Here is a 17,018-nt window from a genome sequence, read left to right on the forward strand (position 1 = left end):
ATCCCACTCTTAATGCAGGAGGCACTTTTAGCCAAAGCGCATGCGCAGATGGGGCGCACTCAGCTCATATTTGCGAACCGGTAGGGAAGGTAAGTGAATACCACCCCTGGTTCTCAAGTAATCCCCTCCTCTTTCACTCCCCCAGTGTTCTCGGACTTCAAAGACTTGATTGGGCAAGTGCTGATGGAAGTCCTAATGATGTCCACCCACTCGAGAGAAGAAAACCCCTTTGCCAGCTTGACCGCCACGTCGCAGCCCATTGCGGCTGCTGCCCGCTCGCCAGATAGAAACTTAGTCCTGAATACCGGCTCCAACCCGGGAACCAGCCCCGTGTTTTGCAACGTGGGCTCCTTTGGCTCCAGCTCCTTATCAAGGTAGGCCAGCAACATCCCCCCCCCCAAAAAAAAATCAGTTTGGGAGACACCTGGGAGAAAAAGACCAGGAGGTGAAGGATTCTAAGAGCTATGGTGATGCAATACGTTCGATCCTGACCTGTTCAAGATTGACTCAGCCTTACGTCCTTCCGAGGTCGGTAAAACGAGCAACTGGATTGTTGGGGAGGAAAGGCTGACTCTGTCAACTGCTTGGAGCTGAAAAGCACTGTGAAGTGGTATATAAGTCTAAAGGCTATTGCGATATATAGATGGATGGATACATATGGCTAGATGATAGATGGATAGATACATGGATAGATACGGATAGATATGCATGGGTGGGTTGCTGCTGGTTTTACTATTGGTTCGCAACGCGCCCCAGCTGTGCGCTGTTCAGTGTAAACTGTTCTTCACGCATGCACAGAAAAATCAAAATGGCGGTGGCCCAGTGGCGGTGAGAGATCCGGTTCGGGGGTGTGGTAGGCCTGACTCACTGCCAGTTCTATGTCCCTGGCCTAAATTCCACTACCAGTTGAGCAGAACCAGGCCGAACTGGGAGCAACCCACCTCTGGATATATGGATAGATATGGATAGTTGATGGATGGATGGGCGGACAGATAAATTGATGGATGGATGGATAAATATAGATATGGATAGATACGGACAGGTGATAGATGGATGGATGGAAATGGATAGATGATAGATAAATGGATGGATGGATGGATGGATATGGATAGATATGGATAGGTGATGGATGGATATGGATAGATGATAGATAAATAGATGGGTGGATGGATGGATAAATATGGATATGGATAGATACAGATAGGTGATGGATGGATGGATATGGATAGATAATAGATAAATGGATGGATAGATGGATAAATATAGATATGGATAGGTGATGGATGGATATGGATAGATGATAGATAAATGGATGGATGGATAAATATGGATATGGATAGGTGATGGATGGATAAATGGATGGATGGATAAATGGATGGATGAATAAATGGATGGATGGATAAATATGGATAATGGATGGATGGATATGGATAGATGATAGATAAAATGGATATGGATAGATATAGATAAATGGATGGATGGATGGATGGATGGATGGATGGATGGATAAATATGGATAGGTGGTGGATGGATGGATATGGATAGGTGATGGAGGGATGGATGCATAAATATGGATATGGATAGGTGATGGATATGGATAGATGATAGGTGGATGGATGGATGCATGGATAAATAAATATGGATATGGTTAGATATGGATAGATGATAGATAGATGGAGAGATATGGATAGATAATAAATGGATAGATGATAGATAAGGGTAGATAGATGATCGATAGACAAACAGACAGATACACAGACAGTGGTGCAGTGGTTAGAATGCAGTTTTGCAGACTAACTCTGCCCACTGCCAGCAGTTTGAATCGCACCAGGTGCAAAGTTGACTCAGCCTTCCACCCTTTCGAGGTCAATTAAAGGAGGACCCAGATTGTTGGGGGCAGGAGGCTGACTCTGTGAACCGCTTCGAGAGGGCGCTAAAGCACCGCGAAGGGGTATATAAGTCTTAAAGGCTATTTCTAGGCCAATTTGGCCACCTGGTGGAGGATTGGCCCCAGAACAGATAAGCCAGGGGACCGGAGTGGCCCGCCCTTAAAATGGAGCTGGCCCACTTCCAGAGCCAGTTCCAAACATTTGGGGCCGTTTGATCCCATTGGGTTTTTTTGAGGCACCCCTCCCTGGTGAAAGAATTTCAACCGAGTAGCTGCTTTCTTTCTCTCTCTCTCTCTCTCTCTCTCTCCCGCATCGTCGTCTTCCGTTTTTGTGGTCTTCCCCATTGTCAATTCTTGTCTTCCTCTTCTTTTCCCTTCCTCTTCCCCGCTTTCGTTGACTGCAGTCTCTACGGAAGCAGCCCCATTCCCATTTTCAACATCGCAAGTCACCCCCCCTTGTCTGGCTCCTTTCTCCCTTCTTCCCCCAGCCCCGTGGCTCCCCTCCCCGTGTCTTCCCTGTCTGTCAGCCCCCACCTCCTGCCAGCAGGGCCGCTCAGTGTCCAGCCCTCGTCCCCACGGTACCGTCCGTACACAGTGACACACCCCTGGACTTTGGCAGCTCCTCCTCCCGCACCCTCAGCAGGAACCTCCAGCCTTTCGGCCTCTCCGACTCCTCCGGGCATAAGCCCCAGTCCTCCAGCTGCACGGGTCCCTTCGTCCAGGGGTAGGCCCGTAGCAGCTACCACCCTGCCCCTGTTTTCCACGTTGGGCAGCAGCCGTACCTCTTTCCCAGGCAGGATGCCCACTAGGTATATTTGTAGCTGGGTGAATTTGTGTAAGGTTTGTGTGTGTGTGTGTGTGTGTGCCCTGCTGGGTTGCAGTGATCAGCTAGATTTTGGAAGAGCACCTTTAGACTTTGGCTAATCCGTTTGCTTTTAAAACAAGCTTTATGGTTTTGCTTTCCTAATGGCGTTTTGTTTTGAGCTGCGCTAATCCTGACTTTGAACCCGCGTGGTGGTGGTGGTTTTTTTTTTGGCAAGATTCAAGGTGTTTTCCAGGGCAATGCAGAAGAAGGGAGGGAATATTCTACTAACTTAGGTAAGGTGAAGGTTCCATCGCACAAACGTGCTAGTCAATCCTGACTCTAGGGGGCAGTGCTCATCTCTGTTTCAAAGCAGAAGAGCCAGCACTGTCCGAAGATGTCTCCGTGGTCGTGGCCGGCATGATTCAACGCCGAAGGTGCACGGAACGCTGCTCCCTTCCCACCAAAGGTGTTCCCTGTTTTTCTACTTGCATTTTTTTACGTGCTTTCGAACTGCTAGGTTGGCAGGAACTGGGACAAGTAACGGGAGCTCACTCCGTTACGCGACGCTAGGGATTCGAACTGCCGACCTTTCTGATCGACAAGCTCAGCATCTTAGCCACTGAGCCGCCACGTCCCCACTTTACTCACTTAGAGAAGTTTTATTCTGCTTTTCAGCCCAAGAGATCTCGAGATGCTTCATGGAGTCAATTCATTGCAGACTGGCAAATATGAGCAGGAAAGAAGAGTTGAAAAATTAATAAAAGTATAATATGCTGCTTGACTATCCGTCACGGTCTTCAGGACGGATCGGGATGGCCCTGCTTTCCCATCTCGTCGAACTAAACTAAAGTCCAAGTGAGGTTATGGCTTAGACAAACAACGTGCAATATTTGAGACAGAGCAGGAGAAACATACAGACTTCGGAACTGGGGTGTCAGCTTGGCAACTTGAAGACCTGTGGACTTCAACTCCCAGAATTCCTCAGCACTGGGAATTGAAGCCCTCAAGTCTTCCAAGTCTTCCAAGGTTGACCGTTCTTTGGCCAAAGGAGAAGTCATTAAACTGCATTGGGAGAGAGAATTCCTGGAGACTCTCAAGTGATTCTAAATCAGGGGTCCCCGAACTTGGCAACTTGAAGACTGGTGGACTTCAACTCCCAGAATTCTCCCAGCTGGAGAATTCTGGGAGTTGAAAGTCCACCAGTCTTCAAGTTGCCAAGTTCAAAGACCTTGGTTGCAAGCAGTCCTCCTTGAGTCCCAGAGTCAGGAAACGGTTTGGCCAGCGGATTTTTCCATAGTGGCGAAGAGCAATCGCTGAAAAGTCTGGGGAAAAAATAAAATTGGTCCTCAGCCTTGGCGAAACTCTTTTTATCAGCTGGCATCCTCACCCTCCAGCTAGTGACAGGATGACGTTATGTAGGTCCCTCAAGACTCTTACGCCCCCGGCAATCAAGTTTCCTTCCGATGCCAGGCAGTTGGAGGAGACAGACTGGGGTTTTCGCCTCTGCCGAAGGCGGCTGCCTCTTAACCGCCATTGCTGTTATAATGATCCACAGATATTGATTCAGGAATTGGGCCTTCCTTAAAATTCCTTGGGCGCTGCCATCCGTAACCTTCCCCAGAAGGCAGCCTGCTTGGCTTCTTTTGATCGCTTGTGTTTGCTTCCGAGGTTTGCCGGGACATGCCTTAACTCTGTTGTGGCTCTAACCCAGCGGTGTCAAACTGCATTTATCTCAGGGCCAGATCAACATTGCAGTTCTCCATGCGCCGGCCGGAGGGGGGGAGAAAGTGGGGAGACGGGATGGATGCCTCTAGCACCCTGCCAGCCAAAATGGGCTGCAGTGGGGGGGCTGTGAGGTCCACCACGTCCCATTTTCAGCCTGGATGGCCCCCTGCAGCACTTTGCCAGCCAATATGGGGTGGAGCCCCCCCCCCCACGTGAGTAGCCCCCTGTCCCATTTTGGCTGCAGGAGGCCATCCAGGCTGAAAATGGGGTGTGGTGGACTTCACACAGCCCTCCCATGCCAGTGGTGGGTTCCAGGTGGTACGCCCCTGTACGAGTGTACTGGTGCCAGCTGGCAGCAGTGGCCACTGTACCGGTACGGTGCTTTGGAGGGCCCACCCGCCCGCCCTCGTTCTTTACCTCTATTTGAGCTAACCGGGCCATTTGCACATGTGGGTGCAGTGTACGGCGCCTGCGTGACCTCCGGCGAACAGCTGGAGCGTCGCAGGGCGGTGGGGTGCATGCATGCGCAGCGCGCGTGCCTGTGGCGGACGCCCAGCCCCATTGCAGCGTAGCGGTTGCGATGGGATCTGGAACCCACCACTGCCCCACGCCCCATTTTGGCTGCCAGAGGCACCGCGGGCCACTCCTTTACTAGTTCCAGGCCAGGTTTAAGCACCCCATGGGCCTTGAGTTTGACACCCTCTCTTCTAACCCATGTGGCTGATTTCCCAACTTAACTTGCCGCATGTTTGCAGTGGAAGATGGGTCTTGGTAGAAAACCCAACAGCGTGTGTGTATGTCTCTGTGTGTGTCTTCCCTCCCTTCTCTTATATTCATTCATCCGCCTCTGCTTTCCTTATACTAGTATGTACGACAGCCCTTTCTCACTCCTCCTTGCCATTCCTGATGTCTCTGGAGACAGTTCTGAGGAAGAAAATGAGGAAGAGGAGGAGGAGGAGGATTTTTCTTATGTGCCATTTGGGTCCAGGTACTCTAGAAAAAAAAAGAGTGTGACTTGTTTGCGTCTTCTGTCCTCAGGATCCTTCCCTTCCCTCCCTGGTCAGCATTTCATTTCAACTTCCTACCACGTCATAAAAAACATTTACCCTTTCGGGAGGATGAAATCTATTTTTTTTTCCCTTCTTCTTTTCTCCTCCCTAGGCTCTTCTTTAGTGCCAAATTATCCCAAGGTCGCTTTGTGAGTCAGTGCTTTTGAAACGAGCCTTGTAAAACTGGTTGCTTTGCACTAAATTGGATGCCTTGTGCACAGCCCGATGGTAAATCGTGACCATGATGACTTCCCCACCCCCCCAAAATTGGCTTTTGTCTCTGGCTTGTTAAAATAGAAGCCAGCCAGAATTTTTTTTATTTTGGATCTATTAAAATGGGGAAATATCTCAATGTAGATGGGCATTTCCACCCACGAGAGAAGCTTTTGCCAGAGTGATTAAGAGGCCACTGTTTCTTTAATGGTTGTGGCTCGTTTGCTGTGTGTGAATGGGCCATGAAGAGGATTGAAATCCTCCCAATGGATATCGCCCACAACTTTCTTGATGCTTTAGGGATGGCCTCAGCTGGCGGCCAATTCAATGAAAACTAGATGTGTTTGTGTAAATTTAATTTATCTCATCTGCTAAGCCCTGATCTCAGCTGTTTGGTTTAGTAAACCATAGTTTTACATAGTGGAGAGGCTAACCCAGACAACCGTACTGGCTGAAAGCATTATATAATTTTGGCCTGCATTGTTAGTTTTTGGTTTACTAGCCAATAACCTGCCGTTGCCTGGGTATTTATTTATAGGGGGGAAAATGTCCGGACCAAACGTAATTTCTAATGTTGGATTTCCCACCTTACCACTGGGAGCCCCCTTGTGGAGTACTGTGAAGCTGTTACCATGTCAACTCCACTGCGCTGTACAGTAGAAGCCGTTTTACGGCAGTACTGTAGAAGCTGTTTTAAGGCACAGCAGGGTGTATCTTAACAGACATGGACCCCGAGGGGTGTTAGGGGTGTCTTACCCCCACAGTATCGTTCTCCAGAGAGTAAGTCATCTGTGTACCAAATTTCGTTGAAATTGCTCGAGGCATTCCAGAGTTAGGCTGGAACATACACACATACACATACACAGCCATTTTTATATACCCTTGTTTCCCCCGAAAATGATACCTCTGTGGATAATAAGCCCAATCGGGCTTTTGAGCTCATGCGCTAAAATACCCCCCCCCCCAATAAAGCCCTCCCCGAAAATATTGCAACACAGCAGCAGCCAATGAGGTGACCACGCTCGCTGCCTCCTGCACCTCAAAAATAATAAGACCTAGAAAATAAGGCCAAGTGCTTGTTTTTTTTGGGGGGGGGAGAAAATAAGACCATGTCTTATTTTTGGGGAAACACGGTATATAGATTATAATTGAGCAAACTCACTTAAGCAAAGCATGGGGACAGCTAGTGTGATACGGTAACTTGTGAATCACAAGGACACTCTGTGAAACACTGTGAGAGTCACAGCAAACAAATTTGATGGGAATAATAATGGTGCTTTGTTATGCTTGAAGAAAAGCTCACAAGCTCATAATAAGCCAACGTGCCTAAAAAAAATGTGTCCAAAATACATACAAACACAGTGTTTCTTGTGTTGTCTCGTCTTTAAAAAGTCAAACGACGACATCTTGCAAAAAATAGAGCGCCAATTCCTATTCCGAGAATACTTTGACCACAGGAGCCAGTTGTCAGACACAATCCATGGGCTTGTTATTTTTGACTTGGGGTAACACAAATCCCATCCGTAGAATGAGACATCATGTTCTCAGTGCCCCCCCCCCTGCTTCCCCAGGTGCCCAAAATCCTTGCAAGGATGTGCTCAGATTGCAACGAACGCTACATGAAACCTGGAGTTGGAGTAGAAAAGAGAATGAAACCTTGCGTGGGGATGTGAACTTGATAGGTGGTGTGGCCCACCAGCAGAGCTGGCAGCAGATTCGGACAGTGAGGAGGTTGGGGAGGAACCTGGGCCAGTCCTGGAGTCTGGGGAAGGCTCTGATGAGGGCTCTGTTGGAGGGAGAGAGGGGCAGGGCCGTCTGACAGCAATCAGCTGCCTTCAGAGTCAGACATCAGTGAGGCAGAAGAACAGCTGGAGCCTGTTCCCAGTGTGCGCATGCGCAGAGTTGCCAGACGAAGGGAACAGCTAAGGAACGGGTTGACTTGGGACTAAGGCCACTGGTGGACGATGAATGGCCCCTCCCAGGGGAAATCAAAGAGGAGCGAAAGGGGAGTGGAGTTTTCAGGAGACCATTAGTTCGCTTCATTGGTTCCTGACTCTCCGAGACTCCTGGCCAAGTTCTGCAGATATCGGCCTGGCAGCTCTCCAAGCCAAATAAGGTCTGTGACCGTAAATCCTCCCTTGAAAAACTTTGCTGGATGTGAATGAGCAGAATTCACAATCAATTAATAAAAAGAGGTTTTTGTCAGGACCAGGAGTTTCCTTCATGCTCTTGGGAAGCCTCTCTCAGAACAATAGGGCCTTTAGCCAAATTCCAGGTCCTCTGGGGTGGTCACCACAAAACCTCTGCTGATTTGGGGAAGTTTCACCGGACCCAGAGGATTCTGGGTTGAGGCGATGAGGTTGCTGGGCTGGCATCCCGCTTAACATGACGCTTCATTATACCAAAGATTAAGGTTCTCCCTAGGGTCATTCCATGTCAAGTGTCCTGGGCCTCGACCATCACGGATTTCGATGAAATGTGGTGTGGACATTCACACACAGTCCGCAATGAACACTGGTAAAGTGTTACGTTTGCCGATGCAGTACTTAAAATACAATAGCAGAGTTAGAAGGGACCTTGGAGGTCTTCTAGTCGAACCCCCTGCCTAGGTAGGAAACCCTATACCGTTTCAGACAAATGGCTATCCAACATCTTCTTAAAGACTTCCAGTGTTGGGGCATTCACAACTTCTGGAGGCAAATTCTGTTCCCCTGATTAATTGTTCTAAATGTCAGGAAATTTCTCCTCAGTTCTAAGTTGCTTTTCTCCTTGATTAGTTTCCACCCATTGCTTCTTTTCCTGCCCTCAGATGCTTTGGAGAATAGCTTGACTCCCTCTTTGTGGCAACCCCTGAGATATTGGAACATTGGTATCACGTCTCCCCTAGTCCTTCTTTTCATTAAACTAGACGTACCCAGTTCCTGCAACTGTTCTTCATATGTTTTAGTCTCCAGTCCCCTCATCCGCTTTGTTGCTCTTCTCTGCACTCTTTCTAGAGTCTCCACATCTTTTCTACATTGTGGTAACCAAAACTGGATGCCATATTCCAGGTGTGGCCTTACCAAGGCATTATAAAGTGGTGTGAAGACTTCACGCAATCTTGATTCTATCCCTCTGTTGATGCAGCCTAGAACTGGGTTGGCTTTTTTGGCAGCTGCTGCACACAGCTGGCTTGCAGAGAGAGAGAGAGTCATTTATTTGACCCCATACCGCAGCCTTTGATCGTGCGACACTGAGGTGTCACCAACTTTGAGACCTAATATCATCAGCAGTGATTTGTTGAGAGAAACAAAACTTGGGCATCTTGTACAATGTGTTGTGCTCTCATTAAACAAAAAGCATTCCCGTGAGTTGATCTCCATCTAGATAATCTGGAGCAAAATGTCCGTAGCTCGGGGAAAAAAAGGTTAAAGTTTGGTTTTTTATACCTCTGGAAGGGACGGTAGGAGAAAGGTCACACTTTACCGCTGTTCATCGGGGACGTGTGTGCATGTTGACGCTCAATTTCATTGAACTCCGTGATGATCGAGCAGGGCATTTTCCTGAAATCAGGACACTTGACATGGAATGAATCCCCCCTCCCCATAGTCCTCCTCCTCTTGGGGAGAAGAGAGTTCGTTCCGTTGGAAGGGAGAGTTTGCTCAAAACGTAGGACTCCTAAGAGCAAGCTGTTTTCTCAGAGCCTCCTCCCAGGTGCCCCCCGCTACTCCCCAGGGACCCTGGGGGCTGGGTGGATGGGCCTACTGAATGTAAGGATGCCTATTGAGGGATGATGGGTCACCAGGTAGACCGGTTGGCTAAGGAGAACAGGCTGTAACAGCCAAGGTGGGACTGGCTAGGTTTATTGGCAATTCGCGGGCGGGGAGGGGTATGTTTGTGCAATCCAGGGATGACCCTTGCCCTAGGCTGTGTTTCCGTCCAGCAGCCCCCGCCCCCCAAAATCCATGGCCCTTCCCTCCCTTCTTGCTGGCTTCTGGAGGCCACTCTAGCCTTTTGGACTCACTGGCGCCTCTTGCCCTGTTTTGTTTGCCAGTGGCGGAGGCTCTGGGGGGGCCAGCATTTCCGACTCGTGCAGCGACCATTTCGCCATTGAGACGTGCAAGGAGACGGAGATGCTAAACTACCTCATTGAGTGCTTCGACCGAGTGGGGATTGAGGAAAGGAAAGCGCCAAAGGTAACCTTCTCTTCCCCCGCCTTCCCCCCTAATTTTTGTCTTGTCGTTTCCTTGTGGGTCTCCCCAACCCCAGCCCTCTAATTGATTCACTTTAGGTTCTTTTCCTTTCCTTCAAAATGGGCTCTTGTGTGTTAAGTGAAATGTGGTCTTTATATGTAACTCAACATTTTTAGTGTCCGTGTTTTTCAATCTTTGCAACTTTTGAGATGTGCGGACTTCCACCTCCCAGAATTGTGGGAGTTGAAGTCCGTACATCTTAAAGATGCTGAGGTTGAGATACCCCCCCCTTCTTCCTCCCCCTCTCCATCTCTCCCTCTCTCTTTCCCTCTCTCTCCCCGTCTCCCCTTCCCTTTCCCTCCGTCTCTCCCCTCCCTGTTTCCCTCTCTCCTTCCTGTTTCCCCCTCTCTCCTCCCTCTCTCCCCATCTCCCCTTCCCTTTTCCTCCCTGTCTTCCCCCACCTCTCCTCCCTGTCTCCCTGTTCCTTCTCTCCCTCCCCCTCTCTCTCCCTCCCTTCTCCCTGTCTCCCCCTCTCCCTTTCCCTCCCTCTGTCTCTCCCCTCCATGTTTCCTTCTCCCCCTCTCCCCTTCCTGTTTCTCCCTCTCCCTTTCTCCTTCTCCCTCTCCCCCATCTCCCCTTTCCTTCCCTCTGTCTTTCCCCCCTCTCCTCCCTGTCTCCCCTTTCCCTCCCTCTCTCCCTTCCCTCTCTCCCTGTCACTCCCCTCCCTGTCTACCTCTTCCCCCTCCCCCCTCTCCTCCTCCTTGTCTCCCCTTTCCCTCCCCGTCTCCCCTCCCTGTCTCCCCCTTCCCTCTGTCTCTACCTCTCTTCTCTCCCTGTCTCCCTTTCCCTCCCTCCCCTCTCCCTCTTCTCCCCCCCTCTCCTGGGAGTTGTAGTCCACCTGTCTGAAAGTTGCCAAGGTGGAGAAACACTGCTCTAAAGGGTGAAAGATGGGCTGCCTCGCCCTGTTTCTTCCTCTCCTTAGATGTGCAGCCAGCCGGTGGTGAGCCAGCTTCTGAGCAACATCCGATCCCAGTGCATTTCTCACGCGGCTTTGGTGCTCCAAGGATCCCTAACGCAGCTGAGGTCAGTGGGACAGGAGGCCACTTAGTGATCCTTGCTTGACCTCCCCTTCCAACCTCTTGGCTTCAGCGTTCTCTCAGGCACTCGGGGGGGACTTTATGAAGCTTTTTGCCATTCTCTCTCTCACCCAGGTCAAACCAACAGCAGTCATTGTTAGTCCCGTATATGCTGTGTAGGAATCTCCCCTTCGGTTTCATACAGGAATTGGTGAGGACGACTCACCAAGATGAAGAAGTCTTCAAACAGGTAAGAAAGGAAACAAAAAGAGGCTAGCTTAGTTCTTGAGCTCCATACGTGCCACAGCCAACATGTTGCTGGAATCTTGATCTATCGCTGTGTTGTGACACCCCCCCCCCCCCAGTGGCCAGCTCTGATTCGGACAGTGAAGAGGTTGGGGAGGAAGATGGGCCAGTCCTGGAGTCTGGGGAAGGCTCTGAGGAGGGCTCTGTGTCGGAGGCAGAGAGGGGGCCAAAGCCATCCAACAGTTATCAGCTGCTTTCGGAGTCAGTGAGGCGGATGAACAGCTGGAGTCTGTTTCCAGTGTGCGTATGCACAGAGTTGCCAGTCGAAGGAAACAGTTAAGGGTAGACTTGGGAGGAAGGCCACAGGTGGACGATGAATGGCCTTCCTATAGGGAATAAAAGAGGAGCGAAAGAGCAGTGGAGTTTGCAGGAGACAATTAGTTTGCTTTATTGGTTGGTGACTCTCTGAGACTCCTTGCCAAAAGTTCTGCAGATATCGGCCTGGCAGCTCTCCAAGCCAAATAAGGTCTGTGACCGTAAATCCTCCCTTGAAAAACTTTGCTGGATGTGAATGAGCAGAATTCACAGTCAATTAATAAAAGGGGGTTTTGTCGGGACAAGGAGTTTGCTTCATGCCTCTTGGAAAGCCTCGGTCAGAACACCGTGCCTGTTAAACTAAAAATCTTCTGGAGTTCAAGATTTATTTATTATTTTTTTTGGCACCTCAGCCACCCTTAATTGGTTCACCCTTAGGACTGGCTCTTTTCTCCAAGCAGATGCTAAGAAGCCACCTAATTCTTCTTCTTTTCCTTCTTCCAAACAGATCTTTATACCTATTTTACAAGGGCTGGCTCTTGCTTCGAAGGAATGCTCCTTTGATAGTGACAACTTTAAATACCCCCTTATGGTGAGTTATCGGAAGAACCGGCTGATACTGTGTAAGCAGGATGCTTAACATTGGTGGCATCTCCTCTCTCAGTGGGGGTTTAGATGGCCTGGCGGGGGCTGGTGTAATGAAATATTCTCTGCCAAAAAAAAAACCCCACACCCAAACCTTATTGGTTCAAGTGGGGACACAAAAGGAAGGAAGACTTTTAATAGCAATAGCAGTTAGCAGTTCGACTTATATACCGCTTCATAGGGCTTTTAGCCCTCTCTAAGCGGTTTACAGAGTCAGCATATTGCCCCCAACAACAATCCGGGTCCTCATTTTACCCACCTCGGAAGGATGGAAGGCTGAGCCGGTGAGATTTGAACAGCCGAACTGCAGTCAGCTGAAGTAGCCTGCAGTGCTGCATTTAACCACTGCGCCACCTCGACTTAATGGACTGCATTTGCTGATTTTTAAAAAATATTTGGGATTGCCATCTTCATTTAACGATCCCATAATCCCTTGGACAATTGAGTGGAGCTGATTGTTACTGGCCAGATGCCCTTCCTCACGTGCTCTCAGAAATGGCTTCGCCAAAAATAACGCTCCGATTGGCCATCCCACCATCATGGAAGCAAGGGTATTCAGTTTGCTCGTGTTTATTCTCAACCTAACCATCCCTATATTTTAACCAAAATCTGAAGCTGTCAGGCCTGCAGCCATCTTTTTTCTTTTGGATCTTTGGCCTGCCATACTTTCTATTATTCCACTATGCCTTTTCTATGGTGGGAAAATGGGATTGTACGGAGTGAGATGCTATGTAGCCACAACAAAATTCTTTCTAGAAAGCCAAGGTCATCCTTTGTGTTTTGCCCTTCTGCACCTGACCGGAACTGGATGGGTGGAACTGCCAGCATGGCAGTGGGAGATTGGACCATGTGGGTGTGGGGGCAAGATCTTGAATTTTCAACTGGGTGGGGAAAACCGGGAAGCTTTCAGATTTGGGTTTTCCCAGAGGTGCCAACAAGGCTCTCTTAATAAATTGGAACTTTGAGGAATCCTTTGTCTCGGACTCTGATTTAATTTTGGATGCTATTAGGAACCCTGACATTAACTCCAATCTCCTTTAAAATACTTTGCCAGCTACCCCGAACTTCTGGGTGCTGTCCGGGGTCCTGAGCCCCAGCGCCGACCCGAACCTGGGTGGCTCAAGGACTCAGGGAAGATGACACCCTTTCTCTTTCCCTCCCAGGCTTTAGGGGAACTGTGCGAGATCAAGTTTGGGAAATCGCATCCTGTCTGCAGCTTGGTAAGTGGGGGAAGTGGCAGATCCTTGCGGGAAAACCGAAGGTTGAGCAATCTGACCATCCCGCCCTCGTTCTGCTCACTTTGGGGGAACCTCTCTCCTCTCTCTCCAGGTGGTCTCTTTGCCTTTGTGGTTGCCAAAATCTCTAAGCCCCGGGATGGGCCGAGAGCTCCAGAGACTCTCTTACCTTGGGGTATTCTTCGGCCTCTCCGTCTTTGCTGAGGATGATGTAAGTGCAGAGAAGAGCAACCAAGAGGATTAGGGGACTGGAGGCTAAAATATATTTAAAAAAGGTTGCAGGAACTGGGTATGTCTAGTTGAATGAAAAGAAGGACTAGGGGAGACATGATAGCAGTCTTCCAATATCTCAGGGGTTGTCCCAAAGAAGAGGGAGTCAAGCTGTTCTCCAAGGCACCTGAGAGTAGAGCAAGAAGCAATGGGTGAAAATTAATCAAGGAGAGAAGCAACTTAGAACTGAGGAGAAATTTCCTGACAGTTAGAATCAGTGGAACAAATTGCCTCCAAAAGGCAATTGTGAATGCTCCAACACTGGAAGTTTTTAAAAAGATGTTGGATATCCGTTTGTCTGAAGTGGTGTAGGGTTTCCTGCCTAAGCAGGGGATTGGACTAGAAGACCTCCAAGGTCCCTTCCAACTCTGCTATTCTATTCTATTGTAAGATGCGTTAGGGTTTGCCTGCATTTTCCTCTCTGGTTTAGCATGTTATCCGTGTTTACCCTTTATAAACCATGATTGCTGGCTTAGCATGTTATAGGTGCCTTTCCAAGTTATTGAGGTTAGCTTCTTCCTTTTGTTGGAAGGGGGCATCCCACATGCAATTTCCTTCTTGCAGGAGAATTTCCAAATAAGGTAGAAATCTGGACCAAAGTCACAAACCACCTGGGTGCTTTATATTAGCACCGGGCTCAGATAGGAAGCAAAGGCCTCTCATGAAGTGGCTTATTAAATCCAACTATTGCCCTGAATAAAGCTGACTTGACCAGTTGAAGGGTCCTTGCTGCCAGCTTCCGAGACGCCTTGTGGCATCTTCTGCTGGGAAAACAGGTCTTCTGAGCTGGCACAGGGCTGTCCGAGCTTGGTCCCTTTTAAGACCTGTGGACTTTTAACTCCCAGAATTCCCCAGCCAGCATCTATGCACGCTTCCCTCTACCTCGAGGGTGTGGTTGACGGGGGTATTTTGGAAGTTGAAGTCCACAGGTCTTAAAGGGGCCAAGCCTGGGCAGCCCTGAGCTAGAGGGAGATGTGCGTAGATGGCGTTTCTCCTCGTGAAAACGAGTCTGTTTGGGAAAGAGCATCGGAGGAAAGGTGGGAAAACATACCCACCAGTTAACTTTTCTTCCGTCTTGAGAAGGTTGGGGGTCACAACAGAGGCCAGAGAAACAAGCACAAAAGGGACCCACTTGTGAAGCTCTGTGCGAAGGCAGCAGCGGCGGGATGCATACTCCGTTACCACCGGTTGACTGCGTGGGCGCACATGCGGCCTTCAGCCCATGCACCCGGCCTTCTGCTCAGGTGCTTTGTGCATGTGCCAGAAGCACATGCACCTGGCCTCAAAAACATGCCTAAACAGGACAGCATAGAGCTGGGGGAGGGGGGCGCGAACCAGTACAAACCGTCTGAATACCACCGTTAAAAGGCAGCGTAGGATTGCCGCTTGCAATTGACGTTTGTGTTGTTTTGCCTTTGCAGCCTAGAGTTGTGGAAAAATATTTCTCTGGGCCTACCATTACTTTGGAAAACACCAGGGTCGTTAGCCAGTCATTGCAACATTACCTGGAATCTGCCAGGGTAGGTGTGCTGAAGAAGCAACTTGAAATTTCACTTGGTTTTTTTTGGGGGGGGGTGGTTGGGGGGATGGTGGTGGGGTTTGAAGTCAATTGTTCACAGAAATTTACAGCCCTGAATTAAAATGGAAAAAATTCCTTCCCTCCCTTCCCCTTCCTCTCTGCATTTACCTGTCTTGCGAGAGAGAGTGTGCTGCTTTGTTTAAGATCTGTACATTCACACCATATCAGAAGAATCGCTGCCTGTCTACATTAAGGGAATCCTCCACGCTGTGATTCTTGGGATAGGTCCAGGGGTCGGTAACCTTAAACACTTAAAGAGCCACAAAAGTCCTAATCAAAAGCCCTATCAATTGTGGAGTCCGGTTCCCCCACCATAGAGTCTCCTCCTAGCGTGGCGTTCTTTTTCCTCTACCTGTCCTAACCGAAAGCCCTATCAATTGTGGAGCCGACCGGCAACAGGGAGCCGCAGTAGAGGGATGAAAGAGCCACATGCGGCTCCAGAGCCGCAGGTTGCCGACCCCTGGGATAGGTGATGCCTGTGTAAAGGTAAGCTAAGCTTGCATCCTCAGTTCCTTTCTGCCTTTTTTCTCCTTTGTCAAACTTTTTAGCAAGAGTTATTTAAGATCCTGCACAGTATTCTGCTCAACGGAGAAACGCGGGAAGCTGCTCTCAGCTATATGGCCGCCGTGGTCAATGCCAACGTTAAAAAGGCACAAATGCAGGTGAGTTCTTTTTGCGGCCGCCACTAAGAGAAGGTGCACAGTAGCCAGGGTTTGCAGGAGCGGTCTCTGCAAGGCTGTTCCGCATGGATGGCAGGTTTCTTTTCTGTTTTTTTTTTTGTAAAAAAGTTTTTTATTTTTCCTTTCAAATTCATTCTTAAATATACATTCTCATAATTGCTATTTAACATTTGTCAATTCATATCATATTTTCCGCCTGTGCATTTACATTTTCATACTTTCTTATTTCCCCTCCCTGATTTAATAATGTGTCGTCTGAGATATTTGTTTTATGCTTTGCTCCTTTCTCTTTCTCTCTTTGTATCTTTTTTCAAGCCAATCATAAAATCGCCCCCAGGTCCTGTAGGACACTGATTCCTCCTTGTCTTTTATTCTCAGTGTCAACCTGATCATTTCTGCACAGTCTAATATCTTCTTTATTACCTCCCTTTCCGATGGGATTTTGTCTGCTTTCCAATTTTGTGCAAATACAATTCTAGCTGCTGTTATTATTTGTACAATCAAATATGAATCTTCACTATATTTCTCTGGTAGAATACCCAATAAGAATACCTCTGGCTTAAACTCTACGGGCTGATGTATCGTTTTCTCTAGCCATGTTTGTATTTTAACCCAATAGCTTTTCTTTTCTTTCCCTCCCTCCCTCCCTCCCTTCTCTTTGGTCCTAGCACTGATGATGTTACCTAGTTAGAGTAAGGAAATGTCTGCAAGAAAAAGAGAAATATTTGTAGCTCAGAGTTGACATGAGGGGTCCTTGGTGCTCTCTGAGTGTGCTTGTTTTCTTGCAGACATCTCCTTACCCTAACCAGGTAACATCATCAGTGCTAGGACCAAAGGGAGGGAGGAAAAGAAAGAAAGAAAGAAAGAAAGAAAATGGGAAGGAAGGAAGGAAGGAAGGAAGGAAGGAAGGAAGGAAGAAAGAAAGAAAGAAAGAAAGAAAGAAAGAAAGAAAGAAAGAAGAAAGAAAGAAAGAAAGAAAAGAAAGGAAGAAAGAGAAACATTTGTAGCTCAGAGCTGACATGAGGGGTCTTTGGTGCTGAGTGTGCTTGTTTTCTTGCAGACATTTCCTTACCCTAACTAGGTAACATCATTAGTGCTAGGACCAAAGGGAGGGAGGGAG

At 48.6% G+C, this 17,018-nt stretch overlaps 1 protein-coding gene across 4 annotated transcripts in view; it reads left to right on the forward strand.

Annotated features, from left to right (window-relative positions):
- The window catches only part of UBE4B (ubiquitination factor E4B), a 56,432-nt gene that overhangs the window by 17,666 nt on the left and 21,748 nt on the right, over positions 1–17,018 (forward strand). For 2 of the 4 annotated variants that reach the window (XM_032231602.1, XM_032231601.1), the window contains exons 6-16: positions 146–374; positions 2,293–2,697; positions 5,284–5,406; positions 9,714–9,855; positions 10,835–10,935; positions 11,064–11,178; positions 11,998–12,081; positions 13,298–13,354; positions 13,464–13,580; positions 15,061–15,159; positions 15,767–15,880. In XM_032231602.1, coding sequence (XP_032087493.1) covers positions 146–374; positions 2,293–2,697; positions 5,284–5,406; positions 9,714–9,855; positions 10,835–10,935; positions 11,064–11,178; positions 11,998–12,081; positions 13,298–13,354; positions 13,464–13,580; positions 15,061–15,159; positions 15,767–15,880 — 1,586 coding nt within the window. The remainder of the gene's footprint in view (positions 1–145; positions 375–2,292; positions 2,698–5,283; positions 5,407–9,713; positions 9,856–10,834; positions 10,936–11,063; positions 11,179–11,997; positions 12,082–13,297; positions 13,355–13,463; positions 13,581–15,060; positions 15,160–15,766; positions 15,881–17,018) is intronic. The other 2 variants (XM_032231603.1, XM_032231604.1) reach the window with 2 other exon arrangements.

This window comes from Thamnophis elegans, chromosome 15 (assembly GCF_009769535.1).
Source record: "Thamnophis elegans isolate rThaEle1 chromosome 15, rThaEle1.pri, whole genome shotgun sequence".
Classification (NCBI taxonomy): Eukaryota; Metazoa; Chordata; class Lepidosauria; order Squamata; family Colubridae; genus Thamnophis; species Thamnophis elegans.